The 24,729-nt window shown below is 44.4% G+C and overlaps 1 protein-coding gene across 1 annotated transcript in view; it reads right to left on the bottom strand.

Moving 5' to 3' along the window:
• SKAP1 (src kinase associated phosphoprotein 1) overlaps positions 1-24,729 on the bottom strand; it is a 269,723-nt gene that overhangs the window by 226,079 nt on the left and 18,915 nt on the right. The window contains exon 3 of the mRNA XM_062175070.1: positions 10,961-10,986. Within this exon, the coding sequence (XP_062031054.1) occupies positions 10,961-10,986 (26 nt within the window). The remainder of the gene's footprint in view (positions 1-10,960; positions 10,987-24,729) is intronic.

Genomic DNA, 24,729 nt, shown 5'->3' on the forward strand with positions numbered 1-24,729 from the left:
GCACATTCTCCAGGTCTCAAGCCAGAAGGCTTAGGCTATTGAGAAAAGGGTTTTAAGCAGAAGAACCAGAAAGGTTCGTATTCAAAGTATCCATTCTTTGCTCTCAATGTTTTGTATTCAAAACATGTAAATTTGTTAGAGGCAGAGATACTTATGCCAAATTTCTGTCAGAGGCTGTACTCATTAACTGATTTTCTGCGTTGGTCCAGGCATAATACTGTTCAAGAGGAATAATTTATGTGTGTTTTCCAACAAAATTCCCGCAGTCTGATTAAATAAACCTAAAGCAGTCATTTACCAGTTACTTTAGTGCCCTTTGCCAACTAGATGAAGACAAAAATCAGAGGTTCTATAAACTTTTAATTAGCATATGTGCAAAGAAAGACCAAGAGAGGCAAGAAAATATTATCAGTCATCATGGGTATTATAGCACTTTTCATCATTTTTGAATTTTACTTTGGGGGCGTTCTGACAGGCATCGTACACCAGAATGCTGGGGTGCAGCAGCTGCCTCTGGCTCCTGACTGCAACTTCTTGCTGGTTTGAGCCTGGGAGGCACTGGTGGTGGCTCAAGTAACTGGGCTTTGGACTGGTGCTGTGGCGTGCTGGCATACCTCAAGGGCACTGGTTTGAGTCCCGACTGCCCCACTTCCCATCCAGCTCTCTGCTAATGCACCTGGGAAAGCAGCGGAAGATGGCCTAAGTGCTTGGGCCCCTGCACCCATGTGGGAGACCCAGAGGAAGCTCCTGGCTCCTGGCTTTGGCCTGGCTCAGCACTGACCATTGTAGCCATGTGGGGAGTGAACCAGCAGATGGAGGATCTCTCTCTCTCTAATTCTGACTTCTAAATAAATAAATCAATCTTAAAAAAAAAAAAAAGTAATTTGGCTCCTGCCACCCACATGGAAGATCTGGATTGAGTTCCTTAGCCCAGCCCTGCCATTGCAGATATTTTGGGGAGTGAACCATTAGAGAGCTCTCTGTCTCTGCCTCTCTCCCTCTAATACATAAAATCTTATTTTAATATTATTTTAAAATCCACCTACAGTGATAAGTCAACTCAATACACCTACCTGTAAAATGTGTCTTCAGAAAGTTTATGGAGAATGTGTATTATGAAAAAAATATATATATGCACAGATTTCAAAAACTCGGCACTAAAATAAACGTCTTTTAATTCCATTTTCTTTCTTTAAAATTTTTTTTTTATTTATCTAAAAGGCAGAATGAGACAGGACAGACAGAGATCTTCCATTCTCTGGTTCACTCCCCTGTTGGCTGCAATAGCAAGGGCTGGGCCAGGCTGAAGTCAGGTGGCAGGAGCTCCATCTGGATATTCCTTAAGGTGGCAGGAACTCACTTGAGCCATCATTGACTGCTTCCCAGGCACATTAGCAGGGAGCTGAACTGGAAGAGGGGTAGTGAGGACTCCTGTACTCCCATGTGGGATGCTGGGATCCCAAGCAGTGGCTTAGCCCCTTTAATTCAACAGCTCCTTTAATTCCATTTTCCACAAACTTCTTAAAGTACTCGCATCCTGCTGGTTCTCAAACAGAATGCTGCTGTTTTATAGCATCTCCAGGGCCTTGTCCTTAAACTTGTATTTGGAAATAAAGACTTGCAGGGGAAAATTTGAATGATCCTATGGAAGAGAGTTCCTTATAATGTTAAGTTTTTTTTTTTTAAAGATTTATTTTATTTATTTGAAAGAGTTACAGAGAAAGGGGGGGGGTCTTCCATCCATTGGTTCACTCCCCAAATGGCTGCAATATCCAGAGCTGAGCTGATCTACGGCCAGGAGCCAGGAGCTTCTTCCAGGTCTCCCATACAGGTGCATGGGCCCAAGGACTTGGGCCATTCTCCACTGCTTTCCCAGGAGCATTAGCGGGGAGCTTGGTTGGAAGTGGAGCAGCCAGGACTTGAACCAGTGGCCATATGGGATGCCAGTACTGTAGGCCAGGGCTTTAAGCCACTGTGCCACAGTGCCAGCCCATGTCAAGTTTCTTCATTGAATAAAAAAGTTAAGTGTGCTCAGAACAAAAATGTCAGACATTACAAGGTGTGCGATGGAACCTCATCTCCCCTCCGTTCTTTTGTTCCTTCTCTCCAGGGGCAACCCTTGAGAGGCTTTTTGGGTATTCCATGAATTTCCTACCTCAATATATAGCAAGTGCCTGTGTGCATAGTGTTTGTCTTGTTTTTCTTTTTTAACAAAAGAGAACACTTGTTCATTTCTGTATCCTGCTTTTCTTAAACATTTAATCCTGGTGGTTGCTCTGTATCAGCAGATGAGGTAGGTGTATCTCATTTTTTTCCTTTAACTAATTTTTTAAATTCAAAAACAGTACATGCATACGTAGTGAAACATCAAATGCTTCCAGAGGGTTACACAGTAAGACTCTGTCTTCCACTCATGCCCATATCCCCTGCACAAATGTAATAAACTCTTGTTACCTTCCAAAAACCATACACAAGTACATGCACACATGCACACACACACACAATAGAAACAAACTGTATATTTCCCAAGCTGCCCTTTTCACTTAGCAATACTCCTTGGAGAATATTCCGTGTTACACATGTGCGTACACACACATACACACAGACACCAGTTTCTTTTGGTCCCATATAGCTTTCCATGAAATGGCTATAGTGTAATTTATTTAACTAGTCTCCCATTGCTGGACACTTAGGCTGTCTGGAGTCTCTGCTATTCCAAACAAAGCTATAATGAGCATGCTTGTACGTAATATATTGTGTAGGGAATACAAAAGGTGGCACTATCTGAATCCAGGGATTTCTTTTACTTGCAAGTTAGATTTTTTTTTCCTTATGCCTCAATATTATCTACTCAAGAATAGCATATTAGGAAAAAAATTTTGAGAGGCAGAGGCAGATTGAGAGAGTGAATGAGAGAGAGAGAGAGAGAGCACTCCTATCCTGTTGTTCACTCCCCAAATGCTCGAAACCTCCACTCCGCCCCACCCTGGCAGGGAGCTGGAGTCAAGAGCCAGGGAGGTGGCCAATGCTGTGGCGCAGTGGGTTAAAGCCCTGGCCTGCAGTGCCAGCATCCTATATGGGCGCCGGTTCGGGTCCCGGCCGCTCCTCTTCCGATCCAGCTCTCTGCCATGGCCTGGCAAAGCAGTGGGAGATGGCCCAAGTGCTTGGGCCCCTGGGTCCATGTGGGAGATGCAGAAGAAGCTCCTGGCTCCTGGCATTGGATTGGCACAGCTCCGGCCATTGTGGCCATTTGGGGAGTGAACCAGCAGATGGAAGCTCTCTCTCTCTCTCTCTCTCTCTCTCTCTCTGCATAACTCTGATTCTTCAAATAAATAAATAAACCTTGGAATAAAATTATTAAAACAAATCCTTGGCAAGATTGATCAAGGGGAAAAAGTGGAGAAAAAAAAGTCCACAAATTACCATAAAAAAAAAAAAGAGAGCCAGAGCCAATACTCAAACCCAGGCTCTCTGGTGAGGGCTGCAGTCACCCTTAACTGCTAGGCCAGAGGCTGAGCCTCAGGGCTGCACATTTAGAAAAGACATAGAAATCTTACAAAATTTCAGCTTTAAGCAGTAAAAAAGTATGTTAAAAAATTAAACACCTTGGGGCTGGCGCCGTGGTGCAGTAGGTTAATCTTCCACCTGTGGCGCCGGAATCCCATATGGGCTCTGGTTCTAGTCCTGGCTGCTCCTCTTCCAATCCAGCTCTCTGCTATGGCCTGGGAAAGCAGCAGAAGATGGCCCAAGTCCTTGGTCTCCTGCACCCACATAGGAGACCAGGAAGAAGCACCTGGCTTGTGGCTTCAGACTGGCACAGCTCTGGCCGTTGCAGCCATTTGGGGGAGTGAACCAGTGGACAGAAGACCCTTCTCTCTTATCTCTCCCTCTCACTGTTTGTAACTCTACCTCTCAAATAAATAAAATCTTAAAAAAAAAAAACAACCTCTTTGACAGTAGCTGTAAAACAATGAGTGTATGAATTTAAAAATGCATTACTCTACTCTTCAAAAACAAAACCCAAACTAGAAGACTGTGGGAAGTGAACTATTTGAAAAGGTATCAAAGTCTGTAATTAACTTCAAAAACATTCTGTGTGTGTATCCACTCTGGGCAGATGAATTTGTATAAAATGTAGCAAATAAGGAAAGGGAGGGATGCCGAAAGGAAGTGGGGCCATGAAGGCGCCTGTCAAGATTGTTGATGCTAAAAGGTTGGGCTGAAGCCAAAGGCTGGAGGGTTCGTGCTACAACATTTCTCCCCTCCTCAGTCCCCCGCTTGCCCAAAGACGTGGAAAACCTGCTGGGAGATTTCTTTTTAAAATGTAGTATAGGTTAGTAAATTCCAGGTTCATAACCAACACTTGTGTTTATAAAATATTAGCATTCCAAGAATAGTGATAGAAAGATCCTTAACAATAAATTACAAATATTGTAAATTCAGACTTTTTTCTTACATTTGCAAACACGTCATGAATTTGGGCTGTGTTTCTTTGTATAAATCCTACTTCGAACTGTGTGAAAGCCTCTTGGCATGAGTGCAAAGAGTAGTTTCATAAATAAAACTCAGTAAAATCACAGTACACTCCATTAATTCAAAAACACTTTTCGTCCACTTCAAAGGAAACCCCCCCCTTTTCTTAGCGTAAAGATAGTGTTTCTTTGCTGCTTCAATGTTTTGCTCCTTGTAATTGTCATAACTACATCCTCCAAGTATGTGATGGTAAGGGATGAGACGTCGAGTGACATTTGTGCTTCCACTCGACATAACTCAGACGTCATATAGCAATAAGCTCATAAATCTAACCTCAGAAGCACCCACCAGCAAAAATTCTGTGCAGGCACCCTACATACACCAACCTTACAAATGCACACGTGGTGAGTGACGTGGCCCTACACTGGTTCCACTGGAATGGATGACTTTCATGGAAAGGTAAGTGAAATATGTGAAATAACCTAGATGATATCAACATTCCCTGCATTTACCTGCCTCACTCTACTTTGAGACATCAAATAATACCTGTTACCACTTTAATAAGTACCTAGCCCGTGGCAAGCACCCCTGGTGAGTTATCTCATTCTAACAGTCGTAGTAACAGTGGAGCAGCTATTACAGTGGGATTTTACACATGAAGAAACTGAAGCGCCAAGAGGTTGTGTCACTTGCTGTAGCTCACGATGCTTACAGGTAGAGGAACTGGGATTCCAAATGAGGTCTAATTCAAAGCTCATGCCCTTTGCATCACGAAATACCAACCCGAGACAACAATGTTCAGAAGACAGTTCAGCGCTCTATGTATTTTACATCCAGCTATGTAAAATTTCTTGTTTCTTAATGTACTAGGTCTTGTGATAGAAATAAAAGAGTAACATCCCATTTTTAATTAATCTCAACCTGGACTTCCTTTTCTCTTTGCATTCTGGAGAATTTGAAACATGTGCAAATGCAGGCAAACAGGGTACCGAGCGTCAGGTCCGCATCATGGAGCCTCAGCAAGCTGCTGTTCGTGGTGATCTTGTTTCGTTTGCAGTCCACCTGTTTCGCCAATACCTCTTCCCCTATTCCTTGTCAGACTGCCTTAAAATACTGCAACATATTTTGCTACAATAAGGACTGCTTTTTAGAAACCTAATCATAATGTCATTGTCACATTTAAAACAATTAACTAGTTTCTCAATAAGCTAAAATAACCAGTCAGCATTCAAATTTCTAATTCTTTTGTAGATGAAATTGTTTATAGTTTGTCTCAGGGTGAACATCAAGTCCATACACCAGCTGAGCAACCTTTTGAATCCCTATTAATTATAGTTAATGTGGATTTATAATAAAGTTTTATTTATTATTATTATTTTTTTTATTTTTTGACAGGCAGAGTGGACAGTGAGAGAGAGAAACAGAGAGAAAGGTCTTCCTTTGCCATTGGTTCACCCTCCAATGGCCGCTGCGGCTGGCGCGCTGCGGCTGGCACACCGCGCTGATACGATGGCAGGAGCCAGGTGCTTCTCCTGGTCTCCCATGTGGGTGCAGGGCCCAAGCACTTGGGCCATCCTCCACTGCACTCCCGGGCCACAGCAGAGAGCTGGCCTGGAAGAGGGGCAACCGGGACAGAATCTGGCGCCCCGACCGGGACTAGAACCCGGTGTGCCAGCGCCGCAAGGCGGAGGATTAGCCTAGTGAGCCGCAGTGCCGGCCATAAAGTTTTCTTTATTAACTCTACTCTCTTTGTTTTTGCCATGTAAATAGGCAGCTGTTTGGAGTGTTGGTTCAGTTCCCAGCTGCTCAGCTTCTGATCCAGCTCCCCGCTGCTATGCCTAGGAGGGTAGCAGAGGGTGGTTCGTGTGTCTGGGCCTCTGCTACTCACCTGGGAGACCCCAATGGAATTCTGAGTGCCTGGCATTGGTCTGGCCCTGGCCTGGCAGTTGTGGTCATTCGGGGAGAGAACCAGCAGACAGAAGACCTCTTTCTCTCTGTCTCTGTCTCTGTCACTCTGCCTTTCAGATAAATAAATCTTTAAAAAAAATTAGGCATGTGTTTACTTTGACATGGAAATAGGTTTGTCATTTCAAAATGAGATTTCTAAGATTCACAAAGTAGAATTTTTGTTCATATTGAAATATTCTGGATAATTTTTTCAGAAATCCTCTATGTCACCTGTGTGGATACTCAGAGAATCTTCAAGATGGCAAGAAATTTCCTTGGCCCATTTTTACCATGATTACAAGTGTTATGTGAGTGAACAGTGGACAAAAAAGATATGATCTTATTATATATACTCGTAATATTCCCAAGGTCTTTCCCTACATTTTTATTTAAATATTGTTATTTGCTTTAGACTCTGTGTGCATGATAGAAAATTCTATTTAATATTCACAACTATGTTTTTATAGCAGTAAGCTAAATTATAAACATTATACTTTTAAAAAAAAGATTTATTCATTTATTTGAAAGTTAGAGTTACACACAGAGAGAAGGAGAGGCAGAGAGAGAAAGAGGTCTTCCATCCACTGGTTCACTCCCTAGATGGCTGCAATGGCCAGCGCTGAGCCAATCCGAAGCCAGGAGCCAGGAGCTTCCTCCACGTCTTCCCATGAGGGTGCAGGGGCCCAAGCAGTTGAGCCATCTTCTACTGCTTTCCCAGGCCATAGCAGAGAGCTAGATGGAAAGTGGAGTAGCCAGGACATGAACTGGGGCCCATATGGGATGCGGGCACTGTAGGCGGCGGCTTTACCCGCTACGCCACAGTGCCGGCCCCCCATTATACCTTTTAATTGACATTCTTGAATAAACTGAAACTGTCAATAATTAACTCATTTTATGAAAGCGGGAGCTGAAGCGAAATGAAGGGAATCAGTTTGCTCAATGACTCAGGGACATTGTCACGAACTCTAAAGAATAAAACTGATCCTATTGTTGATGGCTGATGGGTGTCATCTTTTAGACAGTTGATTCCTGAAACAGTAAAAACTCCATGGCAAAGATTTTAGTGGGTTTCTTTGTGACTTTAAGTGAAAAATTAAACAGAAAAAAAGGTTTTAGAGTAAACAGGACTTGAATTGTCATGAAAATCTTTACATCTTATGTTAAAATTAAAACATCTTTTTTCATATTCTCCAGCTATATTTGAGCTCATTAAAAGAGCTCTTCCATTTATGTCCCCTCTGTATCAAAGTATGGCATTCTTTGGGTTATGTTTTATCTTCCTTATATTTCCTTTTGAAATAAACATCATTCAGGAAATTGACAGAAGACCAGTAAGGAACTGGGGTTAAAATGTGGGAAAAAATTACTATTAACATGACATTACTATAAATATAAACTGCTTATTCTGTCCAGGTACTGTACTAGATGCTTACAGACATGATTAATCCCCAACAGCCTTGCAACGGGAATAAAATACAGCACTGAGGAGTGTACAATCTGCAGTGGGTATGGGGTTTCTTATTAGGATGATGAAAATGTTTCAAAATTTTAGACAGCGATGATGGCTGTACCACACAGTGATTTATACTAAAAACCACTCACTTGTACACTTCCAGAGGGTGGATTTTATGGTCGGTGAATTATATCTTGATAAAGCTGTTATTTGTCAGGGCTAGCACTGTGGTGCAGCAGGTTAAAGCCCTGACCTACAGCGCCAGCATCCCATATGGGCGCCAGATTGAGTCCCAGCGGCTCCACTTCCAACCCAGCTCCCTGCTAATGTGCCAGGAAAAGCAGTGGAGGATGGTCCAAGTTCTTGGGTCCTTGCACCCACATTGGAGATCCAGAAGAAGCTCCTGGCTCCTGGCTTCGAATCAGCTCGACTCCGGTCATTGTGGCCACTTGGGAGAGTGAACCAGTAAATGGAAGACCCCTCTACCTCTCTTTGTAACTCTTTCAAATAAATAAAATAAATCTTTAAAAAAAAAAAAAAGCTGTTATTGGGGCTGGTGCTGTGGAGTAGTGGGTAAAGCCCCAGCCTGCAGTGCCCACATCCCATATGTGTGCTGGTTCGAGTCCCGGCTGCTCCCATTCCCATCCTGCTCTCTGCTATGGCCTGGGAAAGCAGTAGAAGATGGCCCAAGTCCTTGGGCGCCTGCACCCACTTGGGAGACCCAAAAGAAGCTTCTGTCTCCTGCCTTCGGATTGGCTCAGCTCCGGCCATTGCGACCGTTTGGGGAGTAAACCAGCAGACGGAAGACCTCTCTCTCTCTCTCTCTCTCTCCCCACCTCTCCTCTTTCTGTGTAACTGTGACTTTCAAGTAAAATAAACAAATCTTTAAAATTTTTTTTAAATAAAAAAGCTGTTATTTGTCAAAATGTGTACTACTAAAGGAATCTACAAATAAGACATTGTTTAATAATTAAATACTGTTTTCCTTCCAGGTATCAGACCCCGTTTAGCCCAAATATCCTGAAGAACACAGGTGTGTATTCAGGCATATGCAGAGTTAACAAAATTCATCCCATAACCCTCCTTCATAGAGGGTCCTTTCCTAAGGTCTAGGAAAGTTTAGGGCCATCAGCTCTGTCCATTCTCACCCCCCATCCCAACACTATTTCATCTTCCAGGGCTTTCAACATTCTTCTCCCATTGTTCTTTCTTACATGTTTCCATTCTTCTCATCATCCTAAATTGTCCTTAGAATACAGCAAATAGGCCGGTTACTACTCTCACCCAGCTCACCAGTTTCCCAAGTGCACAGTCAGCTAAGAGAGGAACACAAGAGCAAGGTAAAAGTTCTTCCCTTCAACCCCCCCCCCCCAAAAAAAAATGTCTCTGGGTAGAGGAGTAAGGGTAGGGGCAAGAGAATGCACTTCTCAAATTGGTCTTTCCTTAGTTTGCTTCCAAACGAGCAAATAAACTACTTTCTGCTGTTCCCTTGGCTGCTCCACCTCTGCCCTCCCCCTAGGAGAGAACAGGCATGTAGAAGTTGCCCTGTGTTGAGGGTGACTGCAATGTCACCCTCACAGCAGGCTGGTAAGAGGTGGCCTTTGTCTAATCCCATATAACCTCTTGTGTGGAGCTCCAAAATTACGTTCTCTTCTCAGCACATTGCTATACCACATCTCTGACACTAATTCTTTATTTCTCCTTTAGGTAATTAATTCTACTCTCCCAATTCCATTCATTTCTGCCAGTTCACAATCATGTTCTGCTCCCTGTGGATTTGGGTTAACATCTGTTAAACCTTGAACTATAAGGCCATTCCCTAAATAGTGCATTTCACATTTTGCAAAGCAAACTGTGACAATATTACATATGAATTTCTACTGCTCAGTCCATGTTTTCAGCTATAAGTGCTTTAGGATAATGAAATACAGAATGATGCCACACTACATTATTAAATATAACATAAGTACTCTAACTTACAAGAGTCAAAAGCTTTAAAAATATTAGATTTTTATTTCTTCAATTTGGATTTTAAAGAAAGCCTTATATAGACTTGAAAAAAATATGAGCTATGGACATAAAAATTTTAATAAAACTAGTATATCACTCACGATTTAAATTTCCTTAAGGTGTTACTGCTCACTGAGGTTGGACACATTGACAACATTAAGAGAATAAAAAGTATCAGAAAAGTTTATGTTGGTTTGTAAAAGCTGAGAAACATCCTGCTTATCCAGCTTTCTGAAAGTTTGATCTAAAACTATGTGATTCTCTGGGGAAATTAAAACCAGCCTTTTATAATAAATTAATTAATATTCAGATGATGTTTCTGACATTCTCAGAGTACTAAAAAGGAAAGATGCATGTTCTCTGAAGGTACTCCCTTAAACTGAATTCAGGAAAAAAATATTTCCATCTTGAACCTTTTGAAATGTGTTCTACTCCTGCCTCTCTTTATCCAATTTTGCACACAGCTGTCTGCTGTACTTTTCAGAATCATGGCAGATGCTGGGTTCATCAAGCAAAAGCAGGAAAACAATGGTACGAAAGCAATTAGCAGCACGGGGGCTGCGGCGAGGCTCATATTAAAATGTGATAACACTGTTCTAGTGGGAATTTCGACACTGCTCCGTGTCTGACATTTTTCTGCTGCCAGCCAGGCAGGCTGAGCGGAAGGGCACTGTGATGGAGGAGGTAACTTCCTGGAATTTATTTCTGGAGTAAATGAAGGATTCACTAAGTTGGAACTCTCCCAGGGCTTTCAGGATGGACGCGGCCGCCATGCTATTTGGATGCCACTGGTTCCCGTTGGCCTCCAACAGCTCAAGGAATGAAAGCTGCAATGGGTCGGGTTCTGTACACTCACGCAGCCATGCCCCCCACAGATGGCAGAGGAGAAGAGTCTCTTGTTGCTAAAAAGAAGGGCAGGGGGCGCCCAGCAGGGGGAAGGTTAATTAAACACTTCACTAACTTTGCTCAGGCAGGGGGAATGCCACTCCGTGGAGAAGCTTAACGGAGAAGAGGCAGAAGGAAACGACACTGTGGACACATTTCAGAAGAACACTGCACAGGGCAGAGGGGACTCACCTTGGGGCTGGAAGTCCCAGTAGTACCTGAAATACAAGGGAAAAGGTGGCGATGAGTCAAACTCGCACTGCTCTTGCACCAAGTCCAGACAGCATGCTACAAAGCTGACTTTGAGAAAAGCAAACAGAATCATCCCTGAGATTTCCAAGCATCTCAAAAGCTTAACAGCTGCTTTTAACTCCCTGCAACTCCTTACATAATTTTGACATGAGACATAGAACGGTCCCAAGATGGAACAGTGGTCCAGGGTTTCTCACCAGAAGGGCATCGTCTTTGAGTAGGATGGTTCTTTGTTGTGACAACCTGTCCATTCCCAACCCTGGTCCTGAGCATCAGGTACCAGTGGCACCCCGAGTTGTTATGACAACCAAATCCCACCACCACCGCCAACACACCCTCAAGCGCCTGTGACATGTGCAGTCTGCATTTTCCAGGTGAAGCATGAACAGCTAACCCAAGGCTGCCTAACATTTTCATGTCTGCGGAAAATAGAAGGCTCCTGCAGCCCACCGTACCACCCCTTCTCCTCCCTTATTTCGGGAAATGATGAGCAAAACTGATAACTTCTGACGTCTTTAATGAAATGGCAGTGGTGAAAAGGATCATTTGTAAGTCACTCTGTGCAAGCTAACTTTCATTTTCCCCCACAGAAACAGGCTATGCACGGTGGTTACCCACAAAGGTCTCTTATCCTTCGGATGCCATTTCCTCCTGCCTTCACAGGAACCTTGCATTATCCTCTATTGATTCTCCTCTCATAAATATTCAGCCTCTTCCTCTCAACCTGGCCCTTCCCCTGCACATTTCTACTCATATAAAAATAAAGTGAACCCTCCCTCACCCGCTTCACACCCTACACCTGCTGTCCTGATTCCTCTCACACCACAGTGAAATTTTCAAAAGCGTGGTCTGCACTTGCTCATTTTATTCCCCCCCCCCCCCCGCACACTCCCTCTTCCACACACTCAAGCACGTTCACACTCTCTCCACCTTAATTCCTGCTATGGACATAAAGACGTCCATGCTACTAAACAGATGGGTATCTTCTGCTGTCTCACCCTGACTTCTCAGGGGTGTATATATGCATCTGAGCATTTTTTTTTCCTAGAGAGAGAGAGAGAGTCTATAGTGTTTAACAAGTTCTTAAAATGGTCCAAAACCCAAGGGTGATGCATAGGTGTTAGTGGTGTGTTTTCAAGTACAACCATGACTGACATTAGATCTGGCTGCTACCTGGGGGACATCAGCCTTATGAGATGCAAATTCAGAAATGAAGAGGAAGGAGATCAGTGGGGAGGAAGTCTCCATTACCCAGAAATTAATTTGGGGGTAAAAATTTGAGTTGGGGAAAGGAAGGTGGAGAACAAATCTGATGACTGTGTTGTCTTCTACCAGAACAGTTCTGAGCTGGGAATCGGCTGTAGGGAAATGTAAGATACTTGGCTTAAAAGACAGAAAGTCCAGGACAGCTTTGACATCTGCAGTGGAAAAAGGGGAGCGGGGAGGCGCAGAGGAAGGGCTAGGAAAAGGAAAGCTTCAACAGCTCAGAGAAGTGTTGTCCCCATCAGTGTAAGAAACCGACTGACACTGAAACAAGCTATGCTTAACAGCATGGTGGGTCAGGCTCCTCCCAGCAGACAGTGCAGCTTCCCATGTATCTGGCCACAGTAAAGTTTTCTGTGGAACTCATTTCTGGAAAGCATAGCTAATCAAGCTTATCATTAAAGGGGTGAGGGCTTTTCATCTTCTCTTGAGGCACTGCCCTAACCTCCAGTTCCAATCATTACCCAATGTAAATAGAAATTAAGGTGTAAATGCGCACACACATTCACACAAGCACACACTGTACAAACACACCACATACACACACATCACACATGCCCCATATACAAGCACACACACACACCACATACAACATGCAGTACAAACACACCACAAATGCACACCATACACACACGTCACATACACACGCATACACATGCACAGTCCACACACACACACATAACCAAGCACATCACTCTTTCTTCCAAAATGTTAATGACGGCAGCAGCAGATCCTTTGCTCATCAACATTGTCCTCGTTTATTGGCCCAGGAAAACTGAAAATCAGGTTGCAGATAAGACTCCTGTGCAAAGGCCAGCTCCAGGAGATCGCTGACGAGGCAAAATCTATGACGGATTTCATCCTCTCATGTGCCCTCCTCTTCCGGGATCCCCACTCCAACTCTTATCTTTAGCTCCCTCCTTACCTACTATAAAGTGCCCTGGTTTCCTGATTTCTCCTGTTAGTCAAGAAGAAAGATGGTCTTGGCCAGCACAGTGGCTCACTAGGCTAATCCTCCACCTGTGGCGTCAGCACCCTGGGTTCTAGTCCTGTGGGGCGCCGGATTCTGTCCTGGTTGCTCCTCTTCCAGTCCAGCTCTTTGCTGTGGCCCAGGAGGGCAGTGGAGGACGGCCCAAGTCCTTGGACCCCTGCACCCGCATGGGAGACCAGGAAGAAGCACCTGGCTTCTGGCTTTGGACTGGCGTAGCGCCGGCCGTAGCAGCCATTAGGGGAGTGAACCAACGGAAAGGAAGACCTTTCTCTCTGTCTGTCTCTCACTGTCTATCACTCTACCTGTCAAATGAAAAAAAAAAAAAAGAAGAAGAAAGATGGTCTTAAAATTTCATGTATACTAACAGTAACGCTTCTACCATTTGGGATGTGAACCAGCAGACGGAAGATCTGTCTCTCCTCTCTCTCTCTCTATCACTCTGCCTTTAAAACAAATAAATCTTAGAAAAATAAAGATTATTGCTTCTGCCAATAGTGGCTATATCCTAAGATATCTGATTATAGAGAAAGAATTTAATTTAACAGTATCAAATAAAGTAGCAGTTTTATCTAGTTGATATTAAATAGCAGATTTGCTTTATTCTTAATAGTACTGTAATTAAAAATTTCTGTCAAAATTTCAGTTATAAGATGAATTGGTTCGGCCGGTGCTGTGGCACAGTGGATTAGTACACCACCTGCAGCACCAACATCCCATATGGATGCCGGTTCAAGTCCTGGCTACTCCACTTCTGATCCAGCTCCTTAGTAATGCGCCTGGGAAAGCAGTGGAAGATGGTCAAGTGCTTGGGCCCCTGCACCTGTGTCAGAGACTGTGAAGAAGCTCCTGGCTCCTGGCTTTGGACCGGTCTAGCTCTGACCGTGGTGGCCATTTGGGGAGTGAACCAGTGGATGGAAGATCTTTTTCTCTGTCTCTCCTTCTCTGTCTATAACTCTATCTCCCAAATAAATAAATAAATAAATAAAATCTTTTTAAAAAGTAATTATATGAGATGACAGATGACTTGATTATGGTAATCATTTCACAATGTGTACATATACTAAATCATATTTTATATATATACAATTTTATTGTATATTATAAAAAATTCTATCAGTGAAAACCATATGAAGAAATTAGAGGTAAAGACACATCTCTACCCCCACAGCACACAGAGGGTACTACTTTTTCAAAAGATTTATTTATTTCCTTCTTTTTATACATTGGTTCATTTATTTATCTCTCTCTGATATGGGATGCTAGTATTGCAAGCAGTAGCTTAGCCCACTGAGCCACAACACAGGCCCAACAAGGATACTTTTACTTTAAAAAAAAAAAAAAGATTTGTTTATTTACTTATCTGAAACTCAGAGTTACAGAGAGAGAGGGGGACACACACACACACACAAAGAGAGAGAGAGAGAGAGATCGATCTTCCATCTGCTGGTTCACTCCCAAATGGCCACAATGGCTGGGGCTGGGCCAGGCTGAAGCCAGGAGCCAGGAGCTTCTTCTGGTCTCCCACATGGGTGCAGGGGCCCAAGGACTTCCCAGGCACAGTAGCAGGGAGCTGGGTCAAAAGCAGAGCAGCCTGGACTCCAACCAGCCCTCTGGTACAGGATGCTGGCATTGTAAGCAGTGGCCTAACCCACTGAGCCACAGCGTGGGCTCCTGGGACACTTTAAAAAGGAAAGTGCAAGAGGTGACAGTCTCATCTCTCAGTGGACAGCACCATGGATTATTCTCTGGGGGACAGCTCCAAGGTCTCAATCTTATCTTGCTAAACATATCTTACGGAGGCCCTTCCTCACCTCCGTAAAGGTGACTCCACGCCGGATGATTCTACTCTTCAGAACCCTTTAGTCAAATCCTGCCAACAGCTTCCAGTTCTCACCCTCTGAAAGCAAACCTCATTTAGCCAGAGTCCCCAACACGTCTGCAACTGGAAAATTTAAACCGAAATCCAAAGACCACAAGAGAAGCACACAGAAGGAAAAGCCCATGCTTGCACACACAGGCCTGTGTATCCTAAAGGCCTCTGAGAATTCCCTACCAGGCCTGTGAAAACAGATAACGAACACTTCTTCAATCTTCTCTTTGAAGCCTCGGCTTCAATAGGAAAGGGAGGCCATCACTCCTCTGCAGTACTCACGCTGCACATCATCGGGTCCATGCCAATGCCATTGGGCACAGAGCCGGCGGGGATGCTGGCCGCCGGCACGTCCAGGCGGCGCGAGCCTCTCTTGGCCCAGACAGAAGAGCAAAGCTTTCCCGACGCGGAGCCTGCTCTGCTGAACCGAGCCCGGAAACTTTAGGACTTCGTTCTGTGGGAGCCAAACTCCATTACTTTGTTTTTTTGGTTTTTTTTTTTAAACGTAAGGATGTTTAAATTGAACTTTAGTTTGGGGAAAGGTTCAGCAAATAAATCGCGTGCGGGAGATCTTGGCGAGTGGCAGGCGCCACGGTCGGCTGAACGCGGTGCCGGGAGCCGCTCGAAGCACGTCCCGATATTAACCCACGGCCCTCGCGCCATAACCCTGCTGGGAAGCCCGTTTCCTAAATGGGGGAGCTGAGGTGTCAAGAGATGAAATAACTGGGCCCGGCCAGTAAATGAGGCAGACAAGTCTCCGATTCCAGCAACTGCTTTTAGAACAGGCACTCTAACAAGAAAACAGGGAGGAGTGTCTTGAAAATACAACCCAACAGAAACACTCCTCAGAACTGACTCTGAAAGAGTTCCGTCTCTTAGCAAGCAGTTGCTGAATGCCTTCTGTGGGACACCCTTCACTGAGGTGCTGAGGGTCAGTGACTAGAATAGACATGCTCCATCCACAGGTAATACTTCGGTATCTTCCAACTGCAAACACCTTGTTCTGGGATTGCCTCCTGAAACTCACAGAATACTAGGCTCTGCTGGAGATGGGGCGACTCTAAATCGTTAGTTTGGTGGAGTGGTATCAAATTCTCAACCATGGAATTAATCAAAGAAAATGGCTATTGGTATTAAAGTACTCAGAGTTTTAAACCCCTCCAGCTAAATAAATAGATCCTGGTGAACTAGGTAAGACACAAACTGTAACTGTCCTCCTACTGTTGAACGTGCCTAAGAAGGAAAACGAATTCCATTTCTTAGTGATAAAATAATTAACATACTCAACACATGCTAGGCGCTGTGCTATAGATACCTTTCACATGTATTATTTTATTTATATATATATTTATTTATATATATATTTATATTATACCCTAGGAAATCAGTGCTATTATTATCTCCATTGTACAGAGAAGGAAATCAAACCTGAAGAAACTCCTCACCCAAGATCATGTAGCTATTATGTAGCAGAACCAAAATTTGTTTCCGTGTCTGCTTGGTTCAAGGGCCCAAGCTTTTAAATTCCATGTTAACTGCTTTCCTACTAGCTGTAATACAGAAAGTACCTCTAAGTACTTAATGGAAGGTGCAATTATTTTTCTAGATGGCCTATTGATATTGGGTTGTGGTTAGATCAGAAGTCTTTAGCTTGGAGTTCATAGCTGGGCTTCATGGGATTCATAAACTCCCTAAAACTGAGTTAAAAGTAATACATGAGGGGCCGACATTGTGGCATAGCAGGTAAAGCCACCACCTCTGATGCCGGCATCCCATACTACAGCCAGTTTGAGTCCCAACCACCCCACCTCTGACCCAGCTCCCTGCTGATGGCCTGGGAAAGCAGAAGATGGCCCACGTGCTTGGGCCCTTGCACCCACCTGGGAGACCTGGAGGAAGCTCCTGGCTCTTGGCTTCAGCCTGGCCCAGCCCTGGCCATTGGGGCCATTTAGGGAGTGAACCAGCAGATGGAAGAGAGCATGCTCTCTATGTGTATGTGTATATATATATATATATATATATACACATATGCATATATATACATACATACATATATTATATATAACTATATATATAACTCTTACTTTCAAATAAATAAATAAATAAATCTTTTTAAAAAGTAATACATATTTTCTTAATCCTTGAAGAGTACACAGACTTCATTAGTGTCTGTAACTCCCCTCCCTCCACTACTACCCACCAAAAATAAGACCCACTGGGTTAGACAAATAGGGATGTAATGACATTATAAAAACTAGCTATCCAGAAAGGCCGACATCTGGGATGTTGTAAATCTAGAACATCTAGATGAAGTGGTTTTTTGCAACTTAAGTATTAAAGTGTTATTTAACCCATATGAAATTCTAAGACACACAATACACTGCCTGCCTTGGTAAACCACCTGCTGAACAAAATCAAATCCTTTCTTGGAGATTTAAGGAACTTCATTTTTGTATGCAAGCAGCATACAAATGATGTTTGCAATTCTCAGAGTCCCAAGAGGGAGTCTTCCATCTCCCTCTTGGCCATCTGTGTTCCGTGGTAGTGGCTGTCTCCAATCAGACTGCAAGACTAACACTGAAGTGCTGCTCTGGCATCAAAAATGGAATCTTAGGATTCAGATGGACACCTAGTTGAGCAAGGTTTCAACAGCAAGTTGGTAAGACTAGGAAAACACCTTGCAGTTGACCTTGAGCAGCGAGCCACATAGCAGGGGCAGATTTATGCCCAAGGAAATGCGTTTGGTGAGCAATGGTAAGCACTTGTCTACTGCAGCTATTCCTGTAACCTCTTTTCTCCCTTGGAAAGATTCCCATTGGTTTTGGGAATTCTCTGTCTACTACCAGTATCCCATTTAGTGCCTTGCAGGAGTGGACAAGTGACAAAAGGTAATTTGGCCAGTGACACCCAAGAACAGAAATGGGAAAAGAGCACCATCTGGTGGAAGTCTCTGGTGGAAGCGTCGGGACTGGGACCCAGGGGTCCCAATATCAGTCTTAGAACAGTTGGGCAGCAAAGGGAAGGTCCTCAGAGGGGAGCTGGTGCCTCATCCAATCTTAATTCCTTCAATGTCATCAAAAGTACAATACCTAGTGCCTGCCTACAAAGAGCTTCTAATCTAGTTAAAATAGGAGATACCGCTATATAGATAGATGACAATCTAATAAGAGAGTACACAACAAATACAAGTACTACAGTAACAACAGACAAGATGCATGCAACTCGATTAATATCTCCCTCTCCCTCTCCCCCTCTCTCCCTCTTCCCCTCTCTCCCTCTCCCCTCTCTGTGTAACTCTGACTTTCAAATAAATAAATAAGTCTTTAAAATATATATGTGTATATATTATATAATATATAAATATTATATATTATTATATATTTTGTTATTATGTATTGTATATAACAATATCTTTATATATTTTATATTATATATATATAAACACCTGTGATAAGAAGGTCCTGGAGTTGTTTGGAGGATGTGATACTTCTGTGGTCTTGAGTCTACATCCATAAATTTTAGAAACGCACCCTGATAAACAACACAGTGTTCCCCTACTTACAAAATACAATGGTCACAACTAAATTTTTATTAAATAATTAACAAGCAACAGTATAATCCACGATTCTCCTCCAAAATATATTAAATGCATTCTTAGGTAATAAAAAAAGAATTTAAATTTAAAATATACGTTAAATAAGACCATATTACCGCTAGAGTCTTCTATGACCCTTTTGCTGCTTGGAATTGCTGCTATGGTCAATCGAACATCCATTCTGGATAAGAACAGTAAGAAAACCTGGGAGCTCCTCTTCACTAGCCAGCTTTCCCACTGCAAGTCTGGAGACCGACATGCTAACATTCCTGCCCCTACTTCCCAGACTGAGGACAGTCCCCTCACTGTACAGTCTCGGTTGTATGTCTACACAATCCCCATACTCCCTGCAGATAATAGAAAACCAACTATATCAATGAATGAATAAAAAGCAAAAAAGCTAGGTGTATTGTAGCAAAATGAAAGACTCCGAATGTTGGGTCAGAATTTAGACTTTTTTTCCAGTAGGACTCCATGGAAAGGTCTGATTGTTTGTCTGCTTGTTTCTAAGGATAAAGACTGATGTCCACTGTGATCAAATCCAGCAGACTCTCAATGTGGGTGGAAGGAGAAGGATGGGCGTCAGTTTAAGAAGCTGCCCGAGAGCAAGAGAGGGGACGAGAGACGTGATGAGGGACTGGGAGACAGGCTGGGAGCAGGGCGAAAGGAAAGGCAGAGACACCTTTTGCTCCAGACTAGCACAAGGGGGAAAACCAGGTCACACAGGGAGAGAGCCCTAACTGATCACTGTCCCTTACACTGCTGTCATTTTTGTCACTACTGAGGCTTGCAGATGTGATTTTGTTTTATTTTTTGCTTTCTGCAGGTTAATAGCTACTTTTTGATCATGGAGACTCCTGGCTACCTGATTAGCAAATAACTGATGGCTGTGTGGCTGTGACTGTGGCCCATGTACACACAGAATTTTACAGCTGGAAGGACATTTCCGGTTGTTCAGGCCTCACTTTACAGATGAGAAAAATGAAATGCAAAGAGGCTATCCATCCCCACCACAGAAATGGAAGAGTCCACACCGTGGAACCCCCACAGCTGATCTTGTGCTGCACTGGGGACAGACTCAAAAATGCCAGAATCATCTGAAAGTGGGTTGGTGTCTGTGAAAACATTTTAAACTCCCTTGGACAAATTATTTTCAACTCTCATGCCTTTGAGATTTGCCCGGTTATGAACATGGTCACGTTATTCCCTTAGGAACAAATGTTACTCAGAACATGCCAAGGTAGACCAGTTATTTGAGCTCACCCAGGCAAGGCATCAGTGTGCCAGCACATCCGCCGTAGCTCAGGCTATGAGGATGGCATTCACGCTCTCAGTAATGGTGAGACGAATATATCGCCACTATCTGCAAACATTCTGTGAGGGACTAAGTGCACAGAAACACAAACAGTACATCAGCTTGCCTAAAACCGGAAAACGGTGTGAAGTGGCAATCCTGGCCCAGAGCACACAAATGGTCAATACCAGGACTGGGAGAGCCCAGGTCTGTACAGTGCCAGAACCTGTCTTAGCGCCTACAGATAAGGAATGCTGAAGGAGGATTTGATCACATAGAAGACGCACGGCAGGGGAAGGGGAGGGCCACAGAGAGGCCAGGCCCATTGGTAGAGCAGGTGACAGACGCCCAGCCTAGCACTCAAAGCACGTATGTTTGAGGGTGGGGCAGGATGATGAGGTAAAGACCAATAAAGGTGTGAAGAGAAATAACATTGAAGGAAGCTGGAAAGGTTACTGACGTGAGGCACATAAACTCACTCCCGAGCCTCACTCGGGGTTCGGCTGCAGTCAGAGAGTAAGAATGTAATTGTGTGGTTTTTCTCTAGCACTGATGAGCTGCCCAGGTACTAAGAGCAGAGAAATTAGCCAGTTGAGTTGATCCACGGTTAATATTTGTCCAGGCTTTTTGGATGAAAGGACAGAAAACTGGAGGGACAAGGCCATGGGATTTAGATTCACCAGGGAAGAAACCAGTGGCCAAAGACCTGACTATAGGGCCTGTGTGTATCAAACACTTAATAATCAGTTAAAATGGGCCGGCGCCGCGCCTCACTAGGCTAATCCTCCGCCTTGCGGCGCCGGCACACCAGGTTCTAGTCCCGGTCGGGGCACCGATCCTGTCCTGGTTGCCCCTCTTCCAGGCCAGCTCTCTGCTGTGGCCAGGGAGTGCAGTGGAGGATGGCCCAAGTCCTTGGGCCCTGCACCCCATGGGAGACCAGGAGAAGCACCTGGCTCCTGCCATCGGATCAGCGCGGTGCGCCGGCCGCAGCGCGCCTACCGCGGCGGCCATTGGAGGGTGAACCAACGGCAAAAGGAAGACCTTTCTCTCTGTCTCTCTCTCACTGTCCACTCTGCCTGTCAAAAATTTTTTTAAAAAATCAGTTAAAATGTTCAAAATCGGGAGATATCATGGTTACAGCCTTCCCCCTCAGGAGTATAACTGTCTTTTGGGCCATAAGTCCCAAGCCTCTCCTACTCCTGTGCTTCCATTCTCAATGGATGGCATCACCATCCACCCAACTACAACCTAGGAATCATTTCTTTGTGTCTCTATTTAGTCTTTCTTTTTTAAAGATTTATTTATTTATTTTAAAGGCAGAGTTACAGAGAGGCAGAGGCAACGAGAGAGAGAGAGGTCTTGCATCTGCTGGTTCACTCCCAAGATGGCTGCAACAGCCGGAGCTGCACCAACCCAAAGCCAGGAGCTTCTTTTGGGTCTCCCATGAGGGTGCAGCTGCCCAACGACTTGGTCCATCTTCCACTGCTTTCCCAGGCCATAGCAGAGAGCTGGACTGGAAGTGGTGCACCAGAACCCAAACTGGCACCCATATGGGATACCGACACTGCAGGCTGTGGTTTTACCTGCTATGCCATATCACCGGCCCCTTTATGTCTTTATCACTGTGTATATCCCATCAATCGCCAAGAACCTGTAGATTCTATTCCCTTCAGAATCTGTTTAATCTCTCTGTCCTCCATGACTGCAGATGCTGACTTCATTCCAGCCCTCAAGACACTTCCCACAGATCAGTGGGCCCAGGCTCTGCGGAGTCCACCTGCCATCACCTGTCACTCAGACCCATCCTCCTTGGTGCTGATGGAAGTAGCACAGAGGCCATGATGAACAAAGGCTTTGTAGACAGGTCTGGGCTGGAGGCCCAGCTCCTCCGTTTGCTGGCTGTGAGACGTTGACTTCAGCCTCTGTTTCTTCATCTTTAAGACGGAAACAAGAACCACACCTACCTCACATGGTCCTTGAGAGGACTGGCAGAGGTACTGCACGTAAAGAACACAGCGTGGGCCTGGCACTTGGTTAGCCTCCAGGAAACAGCAGCCATTCACATCACGGGCACCATCACTGCTTTAATGACCCACAAGGCAAACCCAGTCTTACTGCCTTGCTTAAAACCCCCCAATGACTTTCCCCAGCCCTCCGGGGAGGGCTGCTCCTGCTCTCACGTGCTGCTGCTCCTTCTGCCAGCCCCCTTCATGTCCTTCAAGGTTCAGCTCAGTCTCCCACCTGTGCACACCTCTCGGTAACATCTAGAAGACTGCACTGTCTTCTTCTCATCTCATGACACCACTGAGCCTCCAGGGGAAGCAGTACAGAACCCGGGATCGATGCCTGCTTGCTAACTCTGCAAATGCAGATGAGAAACAGCAAGGGCTGAGTCTGCTGTGAGCAGAGCACAGAGTGTGTATCAAGGAGTGGGGGAGACAAGGCTGGAGGAGCAGGCAGAGGACAAGGCGCTCCAAGTGATGCTGCGGGGTATGGATTTTGCTCCGGAGAGCACAGAGACGGTATGCCTTCATTTCCTCTGCACTACACACCAAGGCAAGAGGGAAAGAAGGAGAGAGAATCAAAGAAAGGGGAGAAGAGAAAGAAAAACAAGAAAGCTTTGTTCAATTGAAACCTCCATCTAAGTGAAGAAAATTCTCCCCCAAAGCCTGGCTTCAAAGACAAACCACAAAATAACTGACAAAAATATACATCAAAAGATACGACTGAATACACACCACAGTGGCAAGAGTCCAATATATAAATATAATCAATTTGTTTCCTCATTAAAAGCTTTCACGAAGAAAATGATTTAATACAAATGCTAAAGCTACTGACACAGATTAATTGAAAAATAACAACAGAGTCCTAATTAAAGACATAATATTATTTCACTCATTCACACTGTGCCAAAATCTGAATAAATAAAAACAGAATGCAGAAAGCAGGTTTCTATCAGCAACCACTCTACCAACCACAAGGAATTACTGAAATGTGTACACATTCTTCCAGTTAAGAACTGAAATGTACAGAGAAACTGAGAAATCACTTTCAACTCATTTTTTAGTTTTCCTAAATGCATATAACCTTACTCTAGATTACTGTTTTTGCCTTCTATTTTTTTCCTAATTTTATCAGATTCTATACCAAAGTCGTGTTTTCTCCAATTTATTTCACTATAAAATATCTACAGCAGTCATAGTCAAACTCTTACAAATCTGAAAAAAGGAGTGGAATATGATTTCAAGGCTAATGACGAGGCAATCAGTTGGTTTTTTGTTTTTTGTTTTTTTCTTTTACTTGAGAGGCAGAGAGACAGACGGACAAACTCCCATATGCTGATTCACTCCCCAAGTGCCCACAATGGCCAGTGCCGGGCCCAGCTAAAGCTGGGAGCCAGCAACTCAATGCAGTCATCTCACGTGGGTGACAGGAACTCAATTACTTGAGCCATCATCTGCTGCCTACTAGGATTTGCATTAATAGGAAGTGGGAGTCAGGAGTTAGGGCCGCCTACTGAACCCAGGCACCCCAATAAGGGACACGCGCCTCTCAACTGCTGTGAGACCTGGCTGTTCCAGCACGGGTCGGGCTCATCCCAGTTCTTGAACAATGAACCAGTCGATCCCAGGCCCTTCCTAGGGCCAGGACTTCCAGTTCTCTACTTTGAGGGATTCTCCAGCAACAGAATCATCCTAAGATGCTGCCAGGCCATCGAGAAGCACAAAGCACAGCCCGTGAACTATGCCCCGCCTCCCTAGGAGCTAATTAGGCTGAAATGTTGTCAGCTACTGGCAGTTCTCAAGCCCTGTTTCAGTCATCCCAGTCACACCGGGAGACATCCTCACCAGCCTGCCTCCCAGCCTCCGCTCACACTACTCCGTAAAATCGCTTTTCTGAAAACCAAATTAGCCTCTTGCTTCCAAAAACAAACAAGGTATCCTGATAAAGACTTATACATGCTTTCCTGATCTTAAGACTCCCTTGGAGCTCTATCAAAACACGAACTCCCAGGTACACCCCAGACCTAGTGAATTAGCATCTCCAGGGCAGGGGCCTAGCAATCTGTATTTTTTTTTTTTTTTTGACAGGCAGAGTGGACAGTGAGAGAGAGAGACAGAGAGAAAGGTCTTCCTTTTGCCGTTGGTTCACCCTCCAATGGCCGCCGCGGCTGGCGCGCTGATCCGATGGCAGGAGCCAGGTGCTTCTCCTGGTCTCCCATGCGGGTGCAGGACCCAAGTACTTGGGCCATCCTCCACTGTACTCCTGGGCCACAGCAGAGAGCTGGCCTGGAAGAGGAGCAACCAGGACAGAATCCGGTGCCCCAACCGGGACTAGAACCCGGTGTGCTGGCGCCGCTAGGCGGAGGATTAGCCTGTTGAGCCACGGCGCCGGCCAACAATCTGTATTTTTAAAACAAGGTTCCCCAGGTAACTCAAGTGGTGGGACAAGGTTGGACAACACTATAAAGAAAAATATTTTACCAATGGTTGCCTGTTAAGAAAATTCTAGACAGGCAGCCCCCAGTTTAAGTACGGACCATATTCCTGAAGTTCATTTCCAATTGTTTGGATCTTAGACTACGTTTCCCTGTTGAAACAAAATAATGGATGGTGACAAACTGCCTAGGCCAGCTTCAAAAATCTATGAAATGCTGTTAAATATCTGAATAATAGTAAATACAGTCTTTAATGTA

Source organism: Lepus europaeus, chromosome 18 (genome assembly GCF_033115175.1).
Source record: "Lepus europaeus isolate LE1 chromosome 18, mLepTim1.pri, whole genome shotgun sequence".
NCBI lineage: Eukaryota > Metazoa > Chordata > Mammalia > Lagomorpha > Leporidae > Lepus > Lepus europaeus.